The following is a 24,797-nucleotide window of genomic DNA, read 5'->3' on the forward strand; positions in this document are numbered from 1 at the left end:
CGTGCCTCAGGACAACCTGGCCTGAGGACTCCTGGCTGTCCCCAGTCCACCTGGTCGTGCTGCTACTCCAGTTTCAACTGCTCTGCCTGCGGCTATGAAACCCTGACCTGTTCACCGGACGAGCTACTTTGTTCCGGACCTGCTGTTTTCGACTCTCTCTCTCTACCGCACCTGCTGTCTCGACCTCTGAATGCTTGGCTACTCCCGAGGTACTGACCTGTTGCACCCTCTACAACCACTGTGATTATTATTTGACCCTGCTGGTCATCTATGAACATCTTGAAGAACGATCTGGCCTTAATGGCCATGTAACACCAGGCTGGGTTTCTGCATAGCACTTTGGGACATCTGCTGATGTAAAAAGGGCTTTATAAATACATTTGAATGAAATTTGATTAAATACAGAATGGAGAGAATACAATAGTCAACCGTACCTGTTTGTACTCTCCTATGATGGAACCGTTCTTCTTTATCTCAGACTCTGATTTGTCCAGCTCCCGTCTACACATCTCTTTCAGCTGTAGACAGACAGGCACACGCACGTCGACTTGATATCACATGCACAATGAATAACTTCACCTCTAACCTAGAATATAAGGACTTCGTCTCAGTCAGGACAGGGGTCAACTGTCCTTGGGCCTGTAAAGTGCGTACAGTAGTGACACACTCAAGGAGTAGTACACACACACACACACACACACACACACACAAGGAGTAGAAAAGATGTAGTCATCAAGAGGACGTCAGCAAAGGACAGTGGCAATGGCAGATGCCCCCTGAGACCGTTGTACACGTAAGTGAGAAATACAGTAGGCCCTGTGCTAGACGATAAGTCATGTCCTTGGGAACACACACCACAGCCACAGTACATGGGGGAGCCCACCATCCCCCTGTCTTAAAGAGACGGCCCAAAAGAGAGAAAGAACACTGCTTTCCCACCAAGGTGCGCGAGCAGAAAAGGAACCTGACGATGAACAAAAATATTCAGCAACTCTCCGGAGGACAATGGCAGTTCACTTCAAAATAATGAGTTATCGATCAATCCAACACATTCAATTCCATTGTCAGTGAACTTCTATTGTCCTTCCAAGACAGCAATATTATTTTCAGACAGAAACAGCCAGCCAGATGAACAGACAAACGGACAAAGAGACAAACAGAGCCAGACCTGCGCAGACTCCTCCTCTAGTCGCCTCTTCTCGTCCTCCGAATCCACCAGCTTCTGTTTGGTCATCAACAGCTCCTTGTTCAGAGCGTCTGCTTTCTCCTCAGCCTGAGGGACAGTTGCACACATGGATACAGTGACAAGGTCAACTGACAATAGCTAATACCAAATGACAACAACAAACCTATCGGGAGTAAAAAATGGACTTGACAGCTAAATGGGTTTTGGATAACAGAAAACGTGCGAGCGCACCACACACACATGCACGCCCACGTTTACACACTCGCACAAGTCTAAGAAACGGAATTTTGGAATGATGCGTCCGCCTTACGTTGTCCAGGTCCTTGCGCAGGGCGATCTTGCTGCTGACCAGTTCATGGGCCAGGTCATCATTCTCCTGCTCCAGMCGCATGTTAGCCTCCTGGAGACGACGGTTCTCCCTCTACAGGACAGGAGGAGAGGACAGAGGAGGAAAGTAGGAGTGGGTAGGTGAAGGAGAGCGTGAGAGGAACAAGTGGAAAGATTGGGAGAGGAGACGAGAGTGAGAGAGAGTGGAGAAAGGAAAGAGAGAGTGAGTGAGTGGAAAGAGTAGAGAATAGTGAGAGAGAGAAGACAGTAGCCTGTTGCCGGGCTGCACTATTGAAGATCCTCCGATCTTCTTCCTGTTTCTCTCAACTCGTGACATATATAATGTTTAACTACGCTTGTAAATAACAACCTTTGAGAATAAGCCTTGATTAAAAATTGACCTGGCTGCCGTACACAAACTCCCCTCCAGACATTCCTGGCATTACAACTATGTAATGGATAATGAGGCTGTGCACAAGTAGATGTTTGTGTGCACAGTCCACTTAAGAGACTAACTCAACTCCTTCACTCCAATGCTGTGTGACTCTACCGATAGCTACTTTGAGGACAAATGTACTTTCTATCCCTGTGATATGTGGCTGCCCCACCCAGCGATCTTCAGATGAATGCACCAACTGTAACCCGCTCTGGATAAGAGCGTCTGCTAAATGACTCAAGTGGAAACATGCATAGTACCTCGTATCTCTCAATGGGAGCTTCCTGCTGCTCCTGCTGCTCTCTCATGGTGTGGTACTCCTTCTCATACTTCTTCAGCTTCTTCTGACTGATCTGTAGAGACAGGGACTGTTACTGGACCACATCTACAGTAGGTCTACAGTACACGACAAGGGGGTAAGGGTGAGGGAATCGGGAGTGTTGCGAGGGCTCCCCATAGCCTGGTTACAGCTCTAGGCAACAGGGTGTCTCTGCTGGCAGTACTAGTCAGGTGTGTTCTGACCATAACAAGATAAATACTCGATTAGAGCCGACCCCATTTAGTCGACTGGTCGATTGTTTGGTCAACCGAGATTTCTTTAATTCAGCAGCCCCCCCCCCCCCAAAAAATCTTAATTTCATGGTGTACAAGACACCTGTCTGATTCGCACCTGTCTGAGTGGACTAATACATTGTGGAAGCCGGGGGGGTGGCAGCACATCACTAAGACATGTGCTACTGAAATTGTATATGGTTATATTACTTAAGAATGGTGCAACACTAATAAAAATGATATTTTATAACAAATGGGCTGTCCACGGTTCTGAAACAGTGCGCTGCTGAATTGGCGCCTTTTCCTAGACCATGTTGCTACGTGCATAATAGCAAAGTTAACCCGCATATTTGTGTTGAGAACAATGCGGCGGAGGTAGCAGGAGAGTTAGGAGAGGAGAAAACAGCACTTGCCTTAATTGTCTAAGAAAAGTGAGGAGAGAGGAAACGGCAACTTAATTAGGTTTATAATAAATAGCCTAACTGTAAAATATGCCTGGCTTTATAAATCATCCATACACACTTTATTTTTATTTTACCTTTATTTAACTAGGCAAGTCAGTTAAGAACAAATTCTTATTTTCAATGACGGCCTAGGAACTGCCTTGTTCAGGGGCAGAACGACAGATGTTTACCTTGTCAGCTTGGGGATTCGATCCAGCAACCTTTCAGTTACTAGTCCAACGCTCTAACCACTAGGCTACCTGCCGCCCCTACACACTACTGTTCAAAAGTTTGGGGTCACTTATAAATGTCCTTGTTTTTGAAAGAAAAGCTAATTTTTTGTCCAATAAAATAACATAAAATTGATCAGACATACAGTGTAGACATGTTGTAAATTACTATTGTAACTGGAAATATCTACATAGGCCCATTATCAGCAACCATCACTCATTTGTTCCAATGGCACGTTGGTCACTTGTGTGTCTTAATTATTTCATCAAACAGTGTGCTTAAAGCATCAGACTAAATAGGAATTTACTGATAAAACAAACCTGCATATTTGTCAAGAACGAGTTACTCATTGGTTATGCTGCATGTACAGTACTTCAATAATAACCATGAACAACCATGCATCTGTCTGTGTGATTATCAACAGCTCTTTCAAAAGCCCAGCCTTTCACTTCCCTCCACTGCTGCCCTTGTACAAAGAGCAGCAGTTTCTCAAAGCACACTCAGCATGTTGTAATCAGCATGTAGGGGCATAAATACTGTATGCTCTTTCTCCAGCAGGCAGCTCGTTGTAAATGAGGTCTATTTAGCCGGCTGCGGTTTCCTCCGGCTACGACCCACAGTACAGAACCAGGTCTGTTGTGGAGGAGCAGGTCCATAATGGTCCCAGTGATGACTGCAGATTCAGCTATTCAGGATACACTGGCTTCACTACACTACTGACACACCTGCTATGCTATGAGTGCTTAGTAGCTACTGGTTACGTTCTAGAACAGCGCGGCCTACATGAGTTTGAATGCTAGCCTTTTGTATCTTCAAGTGAGAGTGGGTGAGTGTGTGAGTGAGAGAGAGAGAGTGTACATGCATACGTTGCACAGTGAGGTTGAGCCAGACCGGACCCAGTGTGAGAAAGTTAGAGTGTTGAGGGCAGGAAGTGCCCCATCTAGTCAGATCCCCAATCTGTCCCAGTCTGACAGCTGTTGTCAGAGCAACCATCCGAGCAGAAGAGAAACACTGGGTCGTGTCACTGACAACACAGCACATCTCTGCTGACTGAACAACAACAGAACAGAACTCTACTCACCGGGGTCACTGACACACCCTATGACATGGTGAGAGTATTGTCACTTACTCGATTCGACACAGCAGCCCCAGAAATGTCCATCAGGCTATTTTTACAGAATTGTGCAGATAAAATAACTGCGTGCACACGAGGGTGGCCGTCACTTTCTTTGCGTATGTGATCATTATACAAAGCTCGACGGAAATTAGCATACTGTACCACGTACACATGATCAACTTAAAAGGGCCAAACAGCAGTTGAAACAACAGTGTAGTCCCCGCCACTGTTTTGGTAAAAAGCTGAGGGTTTGGGCTGGAGATAAGCAATCGCTCGCAAATTCATAGACAACGCTATGAATGTCGGGACTGACCAAAATGATAGTTTTAACCATGTTTTTGAGGCTATACGGTGTTTGTTTGTTTGTTTTGTTCACAAACATTGGAGTACAACAATCTTATATTGTGGGTTCTGATGGGGTACGTCAGTTACTCAGCTTATGAGGCATTTACAGGTTATATTCTTCAAGAACCAAAAATGGATGTGACAACTGCTGATTGCCCCTTTAAAAGGCCAAAAATGTCAACCTATGCAGTCAGTGAGTGAGAGGGGAAAGCAGTATGACCCCGGTGTGCCCTCTCTCCTCCGCTGTGTGTGTGTGTGTGTGTGTGTGTGTGTGTGTGTGTGTGTGTGTGTGTGTGTGTGTGTGTGTGTGTGTGTGTGTGTGTGTGTGTGTGTGTGTGTGTGTGTGTGTGTGTGTACATGTTTGAGGCTGTGTGTGTGTGTGTGTGTGTTTCACTGTGTATGCACTATGCAAAGTATGTGTGTGGGTGTGTACTGCCTGTAAACAGTGGCTGTGCTAAATACTGAGTGTGGTCACTATAGTAATAGGCCTCTCCCTCTTACTAAAGCCACAGCAGATCACTGGAAGAAAACAGCTGGTTTAGCTTGAGCTATGCAAACTCTCTCAAGCCTAAAGAATGGAATAATAGCACAGTCATATCTGGCTACCTGCTTCTGTAAAGTGGTTTGTACAGAGAGAAGTGTGGGGCAGAGCAGGGTGGTTTAGGCTGGTAGAGGGGGAGAGGAGTGCTCTGGGCTGAACTCTGACAGAATTTGTGACACCCTGAGGGAGGGTGTGAGGGAGGGTGGGTGGGTGTGGCTGTGTCTCTCACCAGGAGGACCTTGCCTGCTCCTTTTAGCCCTTAAGATCCTAATCCTGCTCTACGACTAGCTTTCAAATGACCAGCCCTGGGTGACCAGACCTGTCAAAAAGGTCAGCGGGTCATAGAGTGCATGACCTTAAGCCTGACCCCATGCCCTACCTTATAAAATGTGACAAGAGAGGTTGACCTGTTCTAAAAGCCTGTCTGAATCAGGGTACAAGGACGCAGGTAATCTCCAACCTAGTGTACTGTAGGTGTTACGTAATGCAGTTTAGGATAAGCCAACCACTTGAGAAAAATGTTTTTAGATACAAATACAAATGTAAAGGGATAACAATCAATCTTCTTAAGCATAGACCAGAGTTACCTTCTAGGTCAGGACAGAGCACAGGTATGTCGTTAAGGATTAGCCGATACTTCTGATTATTATTTCAGATGTTTTTAGATGCAGTCTGTTTCCAAATATATTTCGATACAAATCCATATAGGATGTAAAATACTTGTGACTGTCTTAGGTCAGGAGAGAGCTCAGGCCATAAGGTTATGAAGGTGTACTGTAGCTGTCAGTTTCTATTACAGCTCAACACTGCCTCTGACTGGTTATTTAAAATGCCAGAGGAAGTGTGGTATATTGTTCTTATGCACTACGCAATGTGGAGTGTCTGGACACAGCCCTTAGCCATTGTATATTGGACATATACCACAAAGCCCAGTGGTTCCTTATTGCTATTATAAACTGGTTACCAACGCAAACGATTGGTTAAAACCGCATTCCAGCCGGTGTCGATTCCACATTACCGCCAGCTAAATCTATGACGTTAAAATGGCTATTTACTCTGCTCCATCTGACTGTGCAATCCATTGTCTCATCAGCCCAGCCAGGCAATTTATAAACTTGATCTCCACTATAAAAAGCATCTAGACATTATCTCACATTTCTTTTAGACTAATGTTTAGTTTCCAACAGCAGAGATTTGTATAAACCCCGCTGTCTGTCCCCATTGTTTCAATATTCAGATTCGATCTCCAGCGTTCATAGTAATGAACGTGTCGGGATGAGACAGACAGGCAGGCAGCTTCACTCAGCCAGTCGAAATCATGAATCAGCATCCTTTTTTATGGCTATATACAAAGAACTATCAATAGAAAACAGGTCAAACGAAAGGAAATGCAGCTAGTTCAGTTTGAAGTGATTGTGTTCGCCGTGTTGTTGGCTAGCTCTTCTGAAGAACAGTGTCCTGACGAGAGAGCACATGTTCTACCCCAGGCGAAATCGTGCATTAGCTCAATGTTATGGATGTATTCAAATAAATGTCACTGGAAAACAGCTTAAACAAACGCAAACGCAGCTATTCTGCTGTTATTCTGGCTACAATGTTTGACGTGATCTGTGATGTGCTGTGGCTTTTGTAAGAGGGAGAGAGATCTAATACTATAGTGACGTCATTTCCGGTCACAACTTGTGGACTTGTTCACGTGCTGCTGTGCAGTTAGCAAAGTAACATTAGAACCTACCTGCCAACTTCACAGTTTTACTTTTTAATTACCGTTTTATATTTTAAATGTTTCCCCTCGCTCTACTTTTTTCATTCAATTTTTTCTCCTCGGACGCTTTATCTGGACATGGTTCTATAGGATCCTCCACCAGCCGAAGCTAAGTAGTAACATTAACATTATGCCTTCTAATTGCAGTCGCTGTACTCATAATATACAGAAGAACGATCGCCTTATGGTGAGGATAGCTGTGCCGCAAGCCCAGCTTCAGACGCAATCGTTAGGCAAGGGTAATTTCAGTGTAGGAAAGGATGAAACAGTGTCTGTGTCACCAGTAAGTACAGATAGTAGTATAAATCCCCTCGCACAGTCCCCGCAGCCTGACAATATTCTCATGGCTTCTGGAAGAAAATGCTGTAGGGATGCTCAACCGGTGTCGCTCATTCAGCCGACAGAAACTTTCAACCGGTTCTCCCCATTAAGCAACGAGTCGGAGTCAGAGGCCGAGCCTTCTCTGGTCTCTCTTCCACCCGTTACGGCTGAGACGCCGAAGCCTCCCACCATTGGCTCTGACAAATTTAAAACCATAGTCATGGGCGACTCCATTACCCGCAGTATTAGACTTAAAACGAATCACCCAGCGATCATACACTGTTTACCAGGGGGCAGGGCTACCGACGTTAAGGCTAATCTGAAGATGGTGCTGGCTAAGGCTAAAACTGGCGAGTGTAGAGAGTATAGGGATATTGTTATCCACATCGGCACCAATGATGTTAGGATGAAACAGTCAGAGGTCACCAAGTGCAACATAGCTTCAGCGTGTAAATCAGCTAGAAAGATGTGTCGGCATCGAGTAATTGTCTCTGGGCGCCTCCCAGTTAGGGAGCTCTACAGCAGAGTCTCAAAACTCAATCGCTGGTTGAGTTGTGATAATTGGCCCTCTTTCTGGGACTCACCCACAAACAGGACCAAGCCTGTCCTGCTGAGGATTGACGGATTCCATCCTAGCTGGAGGGGTGCTCTCATCTTATTTATGAACATAGACAGGGCTCTAATTGCTCTAGCTACACAATGAGATAGGGTGCAGGCCAGGCAGCGGGCAGTTAGCCAGCCTGCCAGCTTAGTGGAGTCTGCCACTAGCACAGTCAGTGTAGTCAGCTCAGCTATCCCCATTGAGACCATGTCTGTGCCTTGATCTAGGTTGGGCAAAACTAAACATGGTGGTGTTCGCTTTAGCAATCTCACCGGAATAAAGACCTCTTCCATTCCTGTCATCATTGAAAGAGATTGTGATATCTCACATCTCAAAATAGGGCTCCTTAATGTTAGATCCCTCACTTCCAAGGCAGTTATAGTCAATGATCATAATCTTGATGTGATTGGCCTGACTCTAACATGGCTTAAGCCTGATGAATTTACTGTGTTAAATGAGGCCTCTCCTCCTGGTTACAGTAGTGACCATATCCCCCGCGCATCCCGCAAAGGCGGAGGTGTTGCTAACATTTACGATACCAAATTTCAATTAAAAAAAGTAAGTAATGACTGAGTTTTCATCTTTTGAGCTTCTAGTCACGAAATCTATGCAGCCTACTCAATCACTTTTTACAGCTACTGTTTACAGACCTCCTGGGCCATATACAGCATTTCTCACTGAGTTCCCTGAATTCCTATCGGACCTTGTAGTCATGGCAGATAATATTCACATTTTTGGTGACTTTAATATTCACATGGAAAAGTCCACAGACCCACTCCAAAAGGCTTTTGGAGCCATCATTGACTCAGTGGGTTTTGTCCAACATGTCTCCGGACCTACTCACTGCCACAGTCATACTCTGGACCTGGAATAAATATTGTAGATCTTAATGTTTTTCCTCATAATCCTGAATTAGCGGACATCCATTTTATTACGCTTGCAATCGCAACAAATAATCTTCTCAGACCACAACCAGGGATTATCAAAAGCTGTGCTATAAATTCTCGGACAACAAAAAGATTCCTAGATACCCTTCTAGACTCCCTCCACCTACCCAAGAACGTCAGAGTACAAAAATCGGTTAACCACCTAACCAAGGAACTAAATTTAACCTTGTGTAATACCCTAGAAACAGTCGCACCCCTAAAAAACTAAAAACATTTGTCATAACATTTACATTACATTTAAGTCATTTAGCAGACGCTCTTATCCAGAGCGACTTCATAAGAAACTAGCTCCTTGGTATACAGAAAATACCAGAGCCCTGAAGCAAGCTTCCAGAAAATCGGAATGGAAATGGCGCTACACCAAACTGGAAGTCTTCCGATTAGCTTGGAAAGACAGTACCGTGCAGTATCAAAGTGCCCTCACCGCTGCGCAATCATCCTATTTTTCATACTTAATTGAGGAGAATAAGAACAATCAAACATTTATTTTTGATACTGTCACAAAGCTAACTAAAAAGCAGCATTCCCCAAGAGGAAGGCTTTCACTTCAGCAGTGATAAATTCATGAATTTCTTTTTTTATAATATTTTTTAAAATTTATTTCACCTTTATTTAACCAAGTAGGGCAGTTGAGAACAAGTTCCCTTTTTACAAATGCGACCTGGCCAAGATAAAGCAAAGCAGTGTGACACAAACAACACAGAGTTACACGTGGGATAAACAAACGTACAGTCAATAACACAATAGAAAAGTCTATATACAGTGTGTGCAAATGGCGTGAGGAGGTAAGGCAATAAATAGGCCATAGTAGTGAAGTAATTACAATATAGCAATTAAACACTGGAGTGATAGATGTGCAGAAGATGAATGTGCAAGTAGAGCTAATGGTGTGCAAAGGAGCAAAAACATTTTTTTTTAACAGTATTGGGATGAGGTAGTTGGGTGGGCTATTTACAGATGGGTTATGTACAGGTGCTATGACCTGTGAGCTGCTCTGACAGCTGATGTTTAAAGTAAGTGAGGGAGATATGAGTCTCCAGCTTCAGTGATTTTTGCAATTCATTCCAGTCATTGGCAGCAGAGAACTGGAAGGAAAGGCAGCCAAAGGAGTTGGCCCCCAAAGTTGGCTTTGGGGGTGACCAGTGAAATATACCTGCTGGAGCGCGTGCTACGGGTGGGTGCTGCTATAGTGACCAGTGAGCTGAGATAAGGCGGGGCTTTACCTAGCAAAGACTTATACAGTTGAAGTCGGAAGTTTACATACACCTTAGCCAAATAGATTTAAACTCAGTTTTCACAATTCCTGACATTTAATCAGAGTAAAAATTCTCTGTCTTAGGTCAGTTAGGATCACCACTTCATTTTAAGAATGTGAAATGTCAGAATAATAGTAGAGAGAATTATTTATTTCAGCACATTCCCAGTGGGTCAGAAGTTTACATACACTCACTTAGTATTTGGTAGCATTGCTTTTCAATTGTTTAACTTGTCAAACGTTTCGGGTAGCCTTCCACAAGCTTCCCACAATAAGTTGGGTGAATTTTGGCCCATTTCTCCTGACCTAGCTGGTGTAACTGAGTCAGGTTTGTTTGCCTCCTTGCTCGCACACGCTTTTTGAGTTTTGCCCACAAATTTTCTATAGGATTGAGGTCAGGGCTTTGTGATGGCCACTCCAATACCTTGACTTTGTTGTCCTTAAGCCATTTTGCCACAAATTTGGAAGTATGCATAGGGTCGTTGTCCATTTGGAAGACCCATTTGAGACCAAGCTTTAACTTCCTGACTGATGTCTTCGAGATGTTGATTCAATATATCCACATAATTTTCCATACTCATGATGCCATCTATTTTGTGAAGTGCACCAGTCCCTCCTGCAGCAAAGCACCCCCAACATGATGCTGCTACACCCGTGCTTCACAGTTGGGATGGTGTTCTTCAGCTTGCAAGCCTCCCCCTTTTCCCTCAAAACATAACAATGGTCATTATGGCCAAACAGTTCTATTTTTGTTTCAAAAGACCAGAGGACATTTCTCCAAAAAGTACAATCTTTGTCCCCATGTGCAGTTACAAACCGTAGTCTGTCTTTTTTATGGCGGTTTTGGAGCAGTGGCTTCGCTTCTTCCTTGCTGAGCGGCCTTTCAGGTTATGTCGATATAGGACTCGTTTTACTCTGGATATAGATACTTTTGTACCTGTTTCCTCCAGCATCTTCACAAGGTCCTTTGCTGTTGTTCTGGGATTGATTTGCACTTTTCGCAACAAAGTATGTTCATCTCTAGGAGACAGAACGCGTCTCCTTCCTGAGCAGTATGACGGCTGCGTGGTCCCATGGTGTTTATACTTGCGTACTATTGTTTGTACAGATGAACGTGGCACCATTAGGTGTTTGGAAATTGCTCCCAAGGATGAACCAGACTTGTGGTCTACTATTTTCTTTGAGGTTTTGGCTGATTTCTTTTGATTTTCCCATTATGTCAAGCAAAGGAGGAACTGAGTTTGAAGGTAGGCCTTGAAATACATCCACAGGTACAACTCCATACAGGGCGCAGTGGTGGGTAGTATATGGGGCTTTGGTGACAAAACGGATGGCACTGTGATAGACTGCATCCAATTTGCTGAGTAGAGTGTTGGAGGCTATTTTGTAAATGACATCGCCAAAGTCAAGGATCGGCAGGATAGTCAGTTTTACGAGGGTATGTTTGGCAGCATGAGTGAAGCTCGTCTGGAGGTTTGTTAACACAGTGTCCAAAGAAGGGCCAGAAGTATACAGAATGGTGTCGTCTGCGTAGAGGTGAACCAGAGAATCACCAGCAGTAAGAGCAACATCATTGATATATACAGAGAAAAGAGTCTGCCCGAGAATTGAACCCTGTGGCACCCCCATAGAAACTGCCAGAGGTCCGGACAACAGGCCCTCTGATTTGACACATTGAACTCTGTCTGATAAGTAGTTGGTTAACCAGGCGAGGCAGTCATTTGAGAAACCAAGGTTGTTGAGTCTGCCGATAAGAATGCGGTGATTGACAGAGTCGAAAGCCTTGGCCAGGTCGATGAATACGACTGCACAGTATTGTCTTTTATCGATGGCGGTTATGATATCGTTTAGGACCTTGAGCGTGACAAATCGTTTAGGACCTTGAGCTTTGACGAAAAGATCATGACCATTAGAAAGCTAATTACGGACTCCTCATTAGATCTGCGTATTACTCCAAAGCTCAGTTGTCCTGAGTCTATACAACACTGCCAGGACCTAGGATCAAGGCAAACACTCAAGTTTTTTAATACTATATCGCTTGACACATTGATGAAAATAGTCATGCCTCTAAACCTTCAAGCTGCATACTGGACCCTATTCCAACTAAACTACTGAAAGAGTTGCTTCCTGTGCTTGGCCCTCCTATGTTGAACATAATAAATGGCTTCCTATCCACCGGATGTGTACCAAACTCACTAAAAGTGGCAGTAATAAAGCCTCTCTAGAAAAAGCCAAACCTTGACCCAGAAAATATGAAAAACTATAGGCCTATATGGAATCGCCCATTCCTCTGAACATGTTCTGAAAAAGCTGTTGCACAGCAACTCACTGCCTTTCTGAAGACAAACAATGTATATGAAACGCTTCAGTCTGGTTTTAGACCCGATCATAGCACTGAGACTGCACTCGTGAAGGTGGTAAAACATTTTAATGGCGTCAGAGCAAGGCTCTGCATCTGTCCTCGTGCTCCTAGACCTTAGTGCTGCTTTTGATACCATCGATCACTACTTTCTTTTGGACAGATTGGAAACCCAAATTGGTCAACACGGACAAGTTCTGGCCTGGTTTAGATCTTATCTGTCGGAAAGATATCAGTTTGTCTCTGTGGATGGTTTGTCCTCTGACAAATCAACTGTAAATGTCGGTGTTCCTCAAGGTTCCGTTTTAGAACCACTATTGTTTTCACTATATATTTTACCTCTTGGTGATGTCATTCGGAAACATAAAAACTTTCACTGCTATGCAGACGATACACAGCTGTACATTTCGATGAAACATGGTGAAGCCCCAAAATTGCCTCCCTGGAAGCCTGTGTTTTAGACATAAGGAAGTGGATGGTGGCAAATTTTTACTTTTAAACTCGTACAAAACAGAGAAGCTAGTTCTAGGTCCCAAGAAACAAAGAGCCCTGCTGTTGGATCTGACAATTAATCTTGATCGTTGTACAGTCGTCTCAAATAAAACTGAAGGAACTCGGCGTTACTCTGGACTCTGATCTCTCTATTGACAAACATATCAAGACTGTTTCAAGGACAGCTTTTTTTTCCCATCTACGTAACATTGCAAAAATTATGCAGAAAAATGTATCCATGCTTTTGTCACTTTTAGATGAGACTACTGCAATGCTCTACTTTCCAGCTACCCGGTTAAAGAACTAAAACTTCAGTTAGTGCTAAACACGTCTGCTAGAATCTTGACTAGAACCAAAAAATGTGATCATATTACTCCAGTGCTAGCCTCTGCTGCTGGCTTCCTGTTAAGGTTGGGGCTGATTTCAAGGTTTTACTACTAACCTACAAAGCATTACATGGGCTTGCTCCTACCTATCTTTCCAATTTGGTCCTGCCGTACATATCTACACATACGCTATTATTTATTTAACCTTTATTTAACCAGGAAGGGCTCATTGAGATTTAAAATCTCTTTTTCAAGAGCGTCCTGGCCAAGATAGGCAGCACCAAGTCATTACAAAAATTACAGAGAGACAACATGAAAAACTACAAGTAATCTAGTAAAAACCATTGAATTCACAAGAGTATAACAATATCAAAAACAGCAAATTAAAAACATTGACAGGTCAGGGAATCAGCCTCAAAATCCTTCATCAGTGGTCACAAGACGCAGGCCTCCTTATTGTCCCTGGTATTTCTAAGCAAACACCTGACGGCAGGGCGTTCTCCTATAGAGCTAAATGTTTATGGAATGGTCTGCCTATCCATGTGAGAGACGCAGACTCGGTCTCGAACTTTAAGTCTTTACTGAAGACTCATCTCTTCAGTAGGTCCTATGATTGAGTGTAGAAAGGCACTGGAGCAACGAACCACCCTTGCTGTCTCTACCTGACTGGCTCCCCTCTCTCCACTGTGATTCTCTCCCTCTAACCCTATTACGGGGGCTGAGTCACTGGCTTACTGGGGCTCTTCCGTGCCGTCCCTAGGACGGGTGCGTCACTTGAGTGGGTTGAGTCACTGATGTGATCTTCCTGCCCGGGTTGGCGCCCCCCTTGCGTCCGTGCCGTGGAGGAGATCTTCGTGGGCTATACTCGGCCTTGCCTCAGGGTAGTAAGTTGGTGGTTGAATATACCCCTCTCGTGGTGTGGGGGCTGTGCTTTGGCAAAGTGGATGGGGTTATATCCTGCCTGGTTGGCCCTGTCCGGGGGTATCATATGTTATATCTGGAGTATTTCTCCTGTATTATCCGGTGTCCTGGTGAATTTAAGTATGCTTCCTCTAATTCTCTCTGTCTCTCTTTCGCTTGGAGGACCTGAGCCCTAGGACCATGCCTCAGAACTACCTGGCCTGATGACTCCTCGCTGTCCCCAGTCCACCTGGTCGTGCTGCTGCTCCAGATTCAACTGTTCTGCCTGCGGCTATGGAACCCTGACCTGTTCACCGAACGTGCTACCTTGTCCCGGACCTGCTGTTTTCAACTCTTTCTCTCTCTCTCTCTCTCTCTCTCTCTACCACACCTGCTGTCTCTAACTCTGAATGATCGGCTATGAAAAGCCAACTGACATTTACTCCTGAGGTGCTGACCTGTTGCACCCTCTACAACAACTGTGCTTATTATTATTTGACCCTGCTGATCAACTATGAAGGTTTGAACATCTTGGCCATATACTCTTATAATCTCCACCCAGCACAGCCAGAAGAGGACTGGCCACCCCTCAGAGCCTGGTTCCTCTCTAGGTTTCTTCCTAGGTTTGTGCCTTTCTAGAGTTTTTCCTAGCCACTGTGCTTCTACATCTGTATTGCTTGCTGTTTGGTGTTTTAGGCTGGGTTTCTGTATAGCACTTTGTGACATCGACTGATGTAAGAAGGGCTTTATAAAGAACTTTGATTGATTGACTTAAGTTAGCCGTACATGGCTAGCTAGCAAGCAAAGGATAAGAAAGTTGCCAGCCAGTATGGCAATGAAACATTTAGAACGAATGACTGGGTCACGTCCATTGATACAGAACAAAAAGACTGAACGACTGGGTCGCGTCTCTGGCAACCAAACCGATAGAACGAACAGCCAGCCGGCTTGGGAAGCAACCATAGATTTGAGTCGGGGCTATATCTTGTGGAAGGATGAAATAGTATGAATAAATGTATCAAAATAAAGTGAATGAAAATATGTAAATAATTATTTGAATATGTTGGTAAGCGGTGTATAAAAGTGATAATGCCCTTGAAACAGTTTTTTGGAAGATATATTGACACAGTTTTCCGAACCCTCAACTTCGTCTCGGGCACACCCGTGACAATATTTCCTCCAAACACCGGCTTCTCTGGCATTATCACTTAAATAAACTGCTTACCAATGTAATTAGAGCAGTAAAAATAAAATGTTTTGTCATACCTGTGGTATAGAATCTCCTATACCACAGCTTTCAGACAATATATATATACACAGTACCAGTCAAAAGTTTGGACACACCTACTCATTCAAGGGTTTCTCTTTATTTTTTACTATTTTCTACATTGTAGAATAATAGTGAAGACATCAACACTATGAAATAACACACCTACAATCATGTAGTAACAAAGACAAGTTAAATATTTTTTATTTGAGATTCTTCAAAGTAGCCACCCTTTGCCTTAATGACAGCTTTGCACACTTGACATTCTCTCAACCATCTTCACCTGGAATGCTTTTCCGAAAGTCTTGAAGGAGTTCCCACATATGCTGAGCACTTGCTGGCTGCTTTTCCTTCACTCTGCAGTCCAACTCATCCCAAACTATCTCAATTGAGTTGAAGACTGGTGATTGTGGAGGTCAGGTCATCTGATGCAGCACTCCATCACTCGCCTTCTTGGTCAAATTTCCCTTACACACCCTGGAGGTGTGTTGGGTCATTGTCCTGTTGAAAAACAAATGATAGACGTATCGCTGCAGAATGCTGTAGTAGCCATGCTGGTTAAGTGTGCCTTGAATTCTAAATAAATCACAGACAGTGTCACCCACAAAGCAACCCCACACCATATCACACTTCCTCCTCCATGCTTCACGGAGGGAACCACACATGTGGAGATAATCCGTTCACCTACTCTGCGTCTCACAAAGACATGGCGGTTGGAACCAAAAAATCTCACATTTGGACTCATCAGACCAAAGGACAGATTTCCACCGGTCTAATGTCCATTGCTCGTGTTTCGTGGCCAAAACAAGTCTCTTCATCTTATTGGTGTCCTTTAGTAGTGGTTTCTTTGCAGTAAATCGACCATGAAGGCCTGATTCACGCAGTCTCTGAACAATTGATGTTGAGATGTGTCTTTTACTTGAACTCTGTAAAGCATTTATTTGGGCTGCAATCTGAGGTGGTTAACTCTAATGAACTTATCCTCTGCAGCAGAAGTAACTCTGGGTCTTCCTTTCCTGTGGCGGTCTTCATGAGAGCCAGTTTCATCATCACACTTGATGGTTTTTGTGACTGCACCTGAAGAAACGTTTAAAGTTCTTGAAATTGTCCGGATTGACTGACCTTCATGTCTTAAAGTAATGACGGACTGTCGTTTCTCTTCACTTATTTGAGCTGTTCTTACCATAATATGGACTCGGTCTTTTACCAAATAGGGCTATATTCTGTATACCACCCCTACCTTGTCACAACACAACTGATTGGCTCAAATGAATTAAGAAGGTAAGAAATTCCACAAATGAACTTTTAACAAGGCACACGTGTTAATTGAAATGTATTCCAGGTGACTACCTCATGAAGCTGGTTGAGAGAATGCCAAGAGTGTGCAAAGCTGTCATCAAGGCAAAGGGTAGCTACTTTGAAGAATCTAAAACATATTTAGATTTCTTTAACACTTTTTTGGTTACTACTTGATGTGTTATTTAATAGTTTTGATGTCTTCACTATTATTCTACTATGTAGAAAATAATACAAATTAAGAAAAACCCCTTGAATGAGTAGATGTGTCAAAACTTTTGTCTGGTACTGTATACCACGGCTTTCAGCCAATCAGCATTCAGAGCTCGAACCACCCAGTTTATAATTTGATCTTCATTATAACAAGCTAATAGGAGGACTGATGGTTTGGTTAGCTAAGCCAGCAAGTATGTTTGTTTGGTTACCAAGGCAACTAACTAATTTACTAATACAAATTTGTAAGTCGCTCTGGATAAGAGCGTCTGCTAAATGACTTAAATGTAAATGTAAACTACTGTAGCTATCTAGCTAGTAAACTTGCTAGCTACTTCAGTGGATGTTATCGCAATTCTACCGCATATTAATACATTTCTAGCGGCAAATTTGTGAAATTATTGCCGGGATAATCAAGTTAATGTTAAGCTGATGGATGAAACGTCCAGGAAGCATACTGTGTGACTGTGATTCAGCACTGTGCAAGGGATAATCAACTTGGCACTCTATGGGGAAAAAATGCAAGGTTAGCGCTATGCATAGCGCGCACACCTTCCACGGCGTGCATTATTTTCCATATAACGCATAGCCCCTCGTTGCTGATCCCTTACATAGTGCTGAATCACAGTCATACAGTACTGTAGGCTTCCTGGTCCTTCCATCCATCAGCTTAAAATGATCTTTATTGGAGTATATCAAATGCTCTATTACAACAAAGCCCCCATTTTAATAGAGGTAATCAATAACTTGCCAGTAGAAAGGAGAGACACGTTTGCATCCTGTTAGCTTCATACAGCCTTTCTTTAGCTAGTGAAGGAGACTAAATTGCTCTGAACTCTCTTACGGTTTAGGTGATTCTACTACAGTAGCCTGCCTCCCTTATCAACACACAAACCGAAGACAAAACAAGGCAAGAGCAAATATCAAACTACCACTTGCACTAATACAACCATGTGATTGTGTATAGTGTTTATAAACACAGTGTAATTGTGTGCATTTTACAGTGACTATAGCCCACCGTTTATGCATTCTAATGGCCGACGCGCTTCTTGTGGTTATTTTTTTTTTCATGACAAACACTCAAAAGAATTTGCTGGTATCCATCTCTTTTAAATAATTGCAATGAAAACGTTAGTATTTTCCCGAGATTTAATTTAGGAATGTTGCACAGTGCAGCAATCACCTGTGTGAGGAGTTGTGAGTGCTTGCCACCCGACAGTTGACATTCAGCTGATAAACGACATAGGCCTAGCTCATGAACAGCTTCGGGAATTAGTCCAATTTTTAAACAATTATAGACTATATGCCTAGACTACTGAAAAGCATTATTACAATATTCAAGTGACTTGTGAAGGCTTAATAATGTTAATGTCTTGACAAGCAAGAATTGATGGGCTTCTCGCCTCGGCTGAGACGTGTCTGGTGCGAGTATCCAGGACATAGCCTACTGAGGCGGGGCTCACTCGAGACGGAGGGAAGGCTTTGAACTTCTTGCCTCCGCTTGGAAACAGCTGGTTGATAACAAGTGTGACGCGTCAGACGTCGGGATGATTGTGAAGGGTTAAATAAATACAAGTATATCTTTTTTTGAAAATGTACTGGGCCAAGCGGCCATATGAAAGCTTGATTAACTGGCCCGGTGAGCTCGGCAGATGTTGCCTGGCCAGCGGTCATCCCTGAATGTGGAGTCTCTATCAGGTAGCTGCAGCCCGGAAGTATTAGGTGTGTCGAAAGGAGTAAGTGTATGGAAAGCGAATCAGCTAATTGGGCAGATTTGTTGCCAGATTTGGTTTGCGTGGCTGATTGGGCTGCACATGAGTCGATAAACCTGTGTTGTGCCGAAAATCTCCCCCCCGCCAGAACCCCCCCCCCCCCCCCTACCTTCTAATTTCCATAATTTTGTGACTAGAGTTAAATACTTTCTGTGGCCCACATCAGTCAAATACTTTCTGTAGAACAAATGTCACGTCAGGATAGACAACCGAAATTAATAATTAATGTATGTGTGTTATATTAAACATAGAGGGAGTCAAATGTTGGCAAGCAATAAACATTTCAGAACAACTATAGCTGAATTATTATCCTTACACTTTCAAAAATGCTAGTCGAATAAGACATGAGAGAGACGACGAATTTTGGCAAAGAGATTTATTTATAGACTAATACAAAATTCAGTAGCGGATTTTGGTACGGGCGAAATGGGCAGCATCTTGCCGCCCCCGGGTGCGGACGCTGAAGGGGGGGTTCGCCCAGGGCGCCATACAAGTTAGAACCGCCACATACACTTGAAACAAATAGCCAAACCGAAAACTGCAGACAAAAATGCTTTCTGCTACTAAGATCAGTGAAATGTAGGCTAGACTGACAACGGAGTGAAGAGCAGAAATCTCAACTAGCAAACAAGTCGCAGCAATGAAATATGCGAAGGGGGGAATTCTGTCAGAGGGGACATTTTCGGCACACCGGCAACTGTTGTTTCGACGTGCCTGCTGACAACTGAGATGTAGCCGGAGGTAGCTCATTTTTCCCTCCCATGATTTTATTTCAAGTAGTATAGCAGCCAGCCAACACAATAACACTAATATTTCTAACCATATAGATGTCACCTTGATACAAACCGCCTACTCAATGGGGAGAGAACGAATGGCAACAACACCGGGACACAGTGCCTTTCGCTCCCGCTTGCTAAGCACAACTGTCCAGCAACAGCGTGGGAAGTATAGCTACCTAGTAGTCAATATCAGGGTGACAGTCAAAGTAATCAAACGCATACAACGCATTATGTAACAGTACACGCATCATGGTAGCTCAAATGTACGGTAGTCGCGTGGTAAGAAACGGAAGGAAAAAAACACAGCTCCATCAAAACCTATTCACCTCATTTTCGAACGTTGCAATGCGAATTCCGCTTTTCTTCCGTATTGCAGAGCGCCAGTGCAAACTTGCCAGAGTAAATTATTTGAAAGAGTAAATTTAGAGTATAAAAGTCGAGCTATACCGACTAATTGGCTAGTTCTGTTGTGTCAGAGTTAAGGCCCGAGCCATCCACCAAGCCAACAACTATAATGATAAACGACACTCTACGTAACTATAAAACGTTGGTGAGCATCCACACTAGAGGAACATGTATCGTTCTACAGTCCTACACCTGATTAACGGATCGACGCATCCTATAAATGAATAAGGTGGTAACACGAGACCATTCATGAGGTCTCTAACGCACTGGTTCAGACCATTCAGTGCTTTCAGGGTGTGTTCATTGTCATAGTGACAACTGCAAACAATACTTCAATGTACATGTAGGCCTAATGAAAAATAATATAGTAACTTGTATTTAAATGTAGCAATTCAACAACAACCGCCGTTTAGCCTGTGCATATCTTACATTATATTATATCATATTGCCTCATTGCTCAAGTGATTTTCTAATGGTTTTAAATCCCTTCTTTTTCACTGTGACCATCTCTGTATGTCCTGTGCAACTATTTGCAATGCACCGGTAACAATGTTATCATAACCGGTCAAAAGCGATCACACCAATGCACTTTCTCTCCTCAACTTTCCCCGGCATTCATTTGCTATGCTGTAGGCCTGTTTAACATTCAGCAATTAGCAAGAGCAAGTCTGCTTCTTCCACCAAATAGGCTAGTAGGCCTAGAATAAAACACGATCAAAATAGATGTCCTATAGCTTTTGTAGCCTATAGCTTTTCCTGGTATTTCACAAGAAGAGGAATGGCCAACTGCGGAGAGGCTTGCGTAGCCTATAGCCTGTTGCGCACGGGAACAGCTGGAAGAGAGAGAGGCTAGTGACGTGTAGCCGAAGTAAGAACCTAAATATTAGCTAGATATTAGGCCATTCATTAGCTAAATATTAGGGCTATAGGCTAAATATTTACTTGTCAAAGTGCAAGAAAATAAGTTGAAGAGATAATGAAATGGCAGATCTGTGGTGCGTTCCTCCAGGCTAGCGCACTGTTGTCCCTGGGCACGCAAAGCTCCGCTATTGATTAGGCCTGCATTTTTAGACAAGGACATTATTATGCGTTTTGCTGGTGTTTGTGGGCAGGTCTACAAATTAGACGTCAAGAAAAGTATAAATACAAATACCATTTCTTGTTCAAAATTCTACGGAACTGTAAAAGGAACGGTGTATCTGGCATCTAAGAACATTGTAGTAGTTGTTTTGTTCTCAGTTAAGGTTTTAACAAGCCAAATACACTAGATAAGTCTACAAGTGAGCTATGGCACGTACCAAACAGACCGCCCGTAAATCCACTGGTGGAAAAGCACCCAGGAAACAACTGGCCACAAAGGCTGCAAGGAAAAGTGCGCCATCTACTGGCGGTGTGAAGAAACCTCACCGATACAGGTAACGCTTCTCACCTGGACCATAATCAATTTGCTGCAACAGGACACTTCTTGGCATGTGTATTGACTGTGTGTGTGTAGGCCGGGCACAGTGGCTCTGAGAGAAATTCGTCGGTACCAGAAATCCACTGAGCTGCTGATCAGGAAGCTGCCTTTTCAGCGGCTGGTCCGTGAGATTGCCCAGGACTTCAAGACAGACCTCCGCTTCCAGAGTGCTGCCATTGGTGCTCTGCAGGAAGCCAGTGAGGCATACCTTGTTGGCCTGTTTGAGGACACCAACCTGTGTGCCATCCATGCCAAGAGGGTCACCATCATGCCCAAAGACATCCAGCTGGCCAGGCGAATCCGAGGCGAGCGTGCATAATATGAACACTTTGAACTCTTCGAGGGAAGGTGGGTGGGGTGCTCAACCATAAATTACTATGCTGGACAAAAATGTTCAAATGCAACAATTTCATTGCTTTTACTGAGTTCATAAGGCAATCAGTCAATTTAAATACATTAATTAATCCCTAATCTATAGATTTCATATGACTGGGTACAATGGTTGGTCACAAATACCTTAGAATGGGACTCAGGATCTCATCAGTTTTGAGCATTCAAATTGCCATTGATAAAATGCAATTGTTTCCATTGTCTGTAGCTTATGCCTGCCCATACATAACCYSWCCATGGGGCACTCTGTTCACAACACGGACATCAGCAATGGTTGTGAGGCCGGTTGGACGTGCTACCAAATTCTCTTAAACAATGTTGGATGCGGCTTATCGTAGAGAAATTAACATTCAATTCTCTGGCAATAGCTCTGGTGGACATTCCTGCAGTCAGAATGCCAATTTCATGCTCGCCCAACTTGCGACATCTGGCATTGACAACTAAGCATTTTAGATTGGCCTTTGTCCCCAGCACAAGGTGCCCCTGTGTAATGATCATGCTGTTTAATCAGCTTCTTGATATGCCACACCTGTCAGGTGCATGGATTACCTTGGAAAATGAGAAATGCTCACTAATGGGGATGGTCCCGTGTGGCTCAGTTGGTAGAGCATGGCGCTTGCAACGCCAGGGTTGTGGGTTCATTCCCCACGGGGGGACCAGGATGAATATGTATGAACTTTCCAATTTGTAAGTCGCTCTGGATAAGAGCGTCTGCTAAATGACGTAAATGTAAATTATACCTGGGCTACAACAACACAGTGCAATGAGGAATGTATTATTGCTATCAAGTGAATACACAATTATTGCCCATAGGCTGTAAACTGCAGTAATGTAGGCTAATTTGAATAACCGCTCACATGTCCTGTTTTGTTTCATGCTGAAACAACGGGTTTTGAGAGGCCAATAGTGGAGAGGCCAGGTACATAATTGCAAAACAGACCAATGAAGACAGACAGGATCGAGATATAGCCTAAATTAGAAGGTTATGCATATTAGCCCATATGCTCAATGTTAGGCTTAATACTGCAGTGAATATATCCAGTCAATTTACGCAGCAAAAAAATGAAACAGTTGATCAGATAACGAAATCATAGGCAGTTTACACTGTGCTCTCCTGAGGCTGCGCTGAGTGGGCTTCCTCCTAGTCCCCGGGTACGCAGCTCGAAAAGTGATTGATTACGTTTTTTCGGGACAACAAATGTATCCTACCTAGGCTTCAACAACACAATGTAATGAAGAATGTAATTACTGTTTTCAAGTGAGTACAAAACTCTTTTCCAGGCTGAAAACTGAAGAGTGTAACCACTCAAAAGCCTGTGCATATTCATTTAGAAATAACTGCATCTGATTTGGCAACCATTTGGATCAGTTATGCTTTTTTTCTCGGCAGTTTAGCCTAAAAGGTCAAGGCACATTAGCAGGATAGTAATATGGTGTATTTTGTCATGATGTATCAGTTAACAGAAAGATGCTTATGCAGGGATTTGTAGTGGCGCGCATATGAATTATGATAATGCACGAGAGTTCATAGAGGAAGTTGTATGCAGTTTCTGCGTTTGGCTTCAGTGTTTTGAAAGCGTTCGGAAATGAGGTGGATAGCAGAGCGCCTTCGACATACCCACTCCTTCTCACACATCTACTCGCTCATTTTTAAGTCGCCATATTGGCATGCAGCTACCCCCTTCTAGTCTCTTTAGCTTATCCACTCGCAGTACTCCATGTCATGTGTCAGACAAAAACCGCCACCTGCTGGAGAAGACAGATTTTGAGCAGAGTTATCCCTCTCGAGTTTTCACTCTTCCTCTCTGTTGTGACTCACAAATTTCAGTTAATTACCATAGCTCCCGCCTTGGGCCAATCCAGTGTAATTTTGTAAATGGCGGATATCTATGGCAAGACGCATCATTCACCCAAGTTTCGTCAAAATCGGGGCAAGTGCTGTCTGAGAATCCGTGTGGGATTAACGGACGGACGGTACGGACAACAACCTATCCAAAGCCCCCCCCCCCCCGATTTCTTCATGGGGGACAATTAAGTGACTGAATTAACCATGGTAAATTCAAACTAAGGAGAAAGCGTCATGGTGGAGTTAGCCAGGGTAGGTTCAAAACGGCGGCAGTAGTGTCCATGGACAGTCAGTTTGGATACGCAGGATTTTAGGCAGTGAATAATGCAGTACCTTCATGCTGCAGGCCAGCTCCATAAGTTTCTTAGCGTTCTCCTCTGAGCGGTAGCGTTTGGGAACCGGGACTCGGAAGAACTTGAGCGCCCCCTCAAAGTCAGTCGCCAGCAGGTCTTCTCTCGAGGTCTGGAAGAGGAGAGGAGGGACACGATGAGACAGAGAGAGACTTTTCTAGCCAAGAACCCCCTCACAGGAAAACCCTCTATAACATCACTGCTGCCAAGAGCACAGTAGGAACGGTGTGAGAAGAACGGTGTGTGTGTGTGTGTGTGTGTGTGTGTGTGTGTGATTAGAATGAAATGGAAGCCTTGGCTCCATGTCTAAGCTTGCGGTGCGCCACTGTGGTAACACGGCCTCGTGACTTGCGGTTTGTGTGCGTGTGTGTATGTTTCCACAGAGGCAGCAACTCACCTTCAGGAGAGCCAGAGCCACATTGAAGATCACACTGATGCCCTGAGCGAGACAGAAGAGACAATAAAGACTGAGTTATTGAACAGAGTAGAGGTAAGCGGGGAGAGGAAAGGCACGTGGGAGACTAGAAAGAAACAGAGGGAGAGGGTTGGTAGAGAGACAGAAAGCAGAGGAAGGTGAGAGTAGAAAGATAGTGGGAGAGGGTTAGGGGTAGACAGAGAAAGGGGGATTGAGTCCAGAAAGAGAGAAAGGAAGTGGGGGTAGAAAGACAGAATTAGAAGGGTAAATGGAGGAAGAGGGCCAGATGGGGCAAGTACAGTACAATACCTCACAGAGGAGCAGGTCTATGTGGAACATGTAGGGTTAGAACGAGGGGTTAGGGAGAGGGGTGAGGGTTAGAGGTTAGGGAGAGGGGTCAGGGATAGGGAGAGGGTTGAGGGAGAGAGGTAGGGATGAGGTTTGAGGGAGAGAGGTGAGGG

General features: G+C 43.9%; 2 protein-coding genes across 3 annotated transcripts in view; one reads left to right on the forward strand and one right to left on the reverse strand.

The window, feature by feature from the left end:
- The window catches only part of LOC111961271 (rab GTPase-activating protein 1), a 135,593-nt gene that overhangs the window by 15,874 nt on the left and 94,922 nt on the right, over positions 1-24,797 (reverse strand). Inside the window, 6 exon segments of the mRNA XM_070440596.1 lie at positions 435-518; positions 1,169-1,273; positions 1,497-1,607; positions 2,210-2,302; positions 23,905-24,033; positions 24,319-24,360. Coding sequence (XP_070296697.1) covers positions 435-518; positions 1,169-1,273; positions 1,497-1,607; positions 2,210-2,302; positions 23,905-24,033; positions 24,319-24,360 — 564 coding nt within the window.
- Positions 20,576-22,309, forward strand: LOC111961270 (histone H3.3A). Of its 2 annotated transcripts, XM_070440467.1 has the most exons (3): positions 20,576-21,291; positions 21,372-21,683; positions 21,934-22,309. In XM_070440467.1, exons 1-2 carry the CDS (start codon positions 21,164-21,166, stop codon positions 21,652-21,654), a joined length of 411 nt encoding a protein of 136 aa, XP_070296568.1. In that variant the 5' UTR covers positions 20,576-21,163; the 3' UTR covers positions 21,655-21,683; positions 21,934-22,309. The 2 variants fall into 2 exon arrangements, with proteins under 2 accessions (XP_070296568.1, XP_023839181.1); XM_023983413.3 differs by having other exon boundaries at positions 21,372-22,309.

This window comes from Salvelinus sp. IW2-2015, linkage group LG4q.1:29, assembly GCF_002910315.2.
Source record: "Salvelinus sp. IW2-2015 linkage group LG4q.1:29, ASM291031v2, whole genome shotgun sequence".
Taxonomy (NCBI): Eukaryota; Metazoa; Chordata; class Actinopteri; order Salmoniformes; family Salmonidae; genus Salvelinus; species Salvelinus sp. IW2-2015.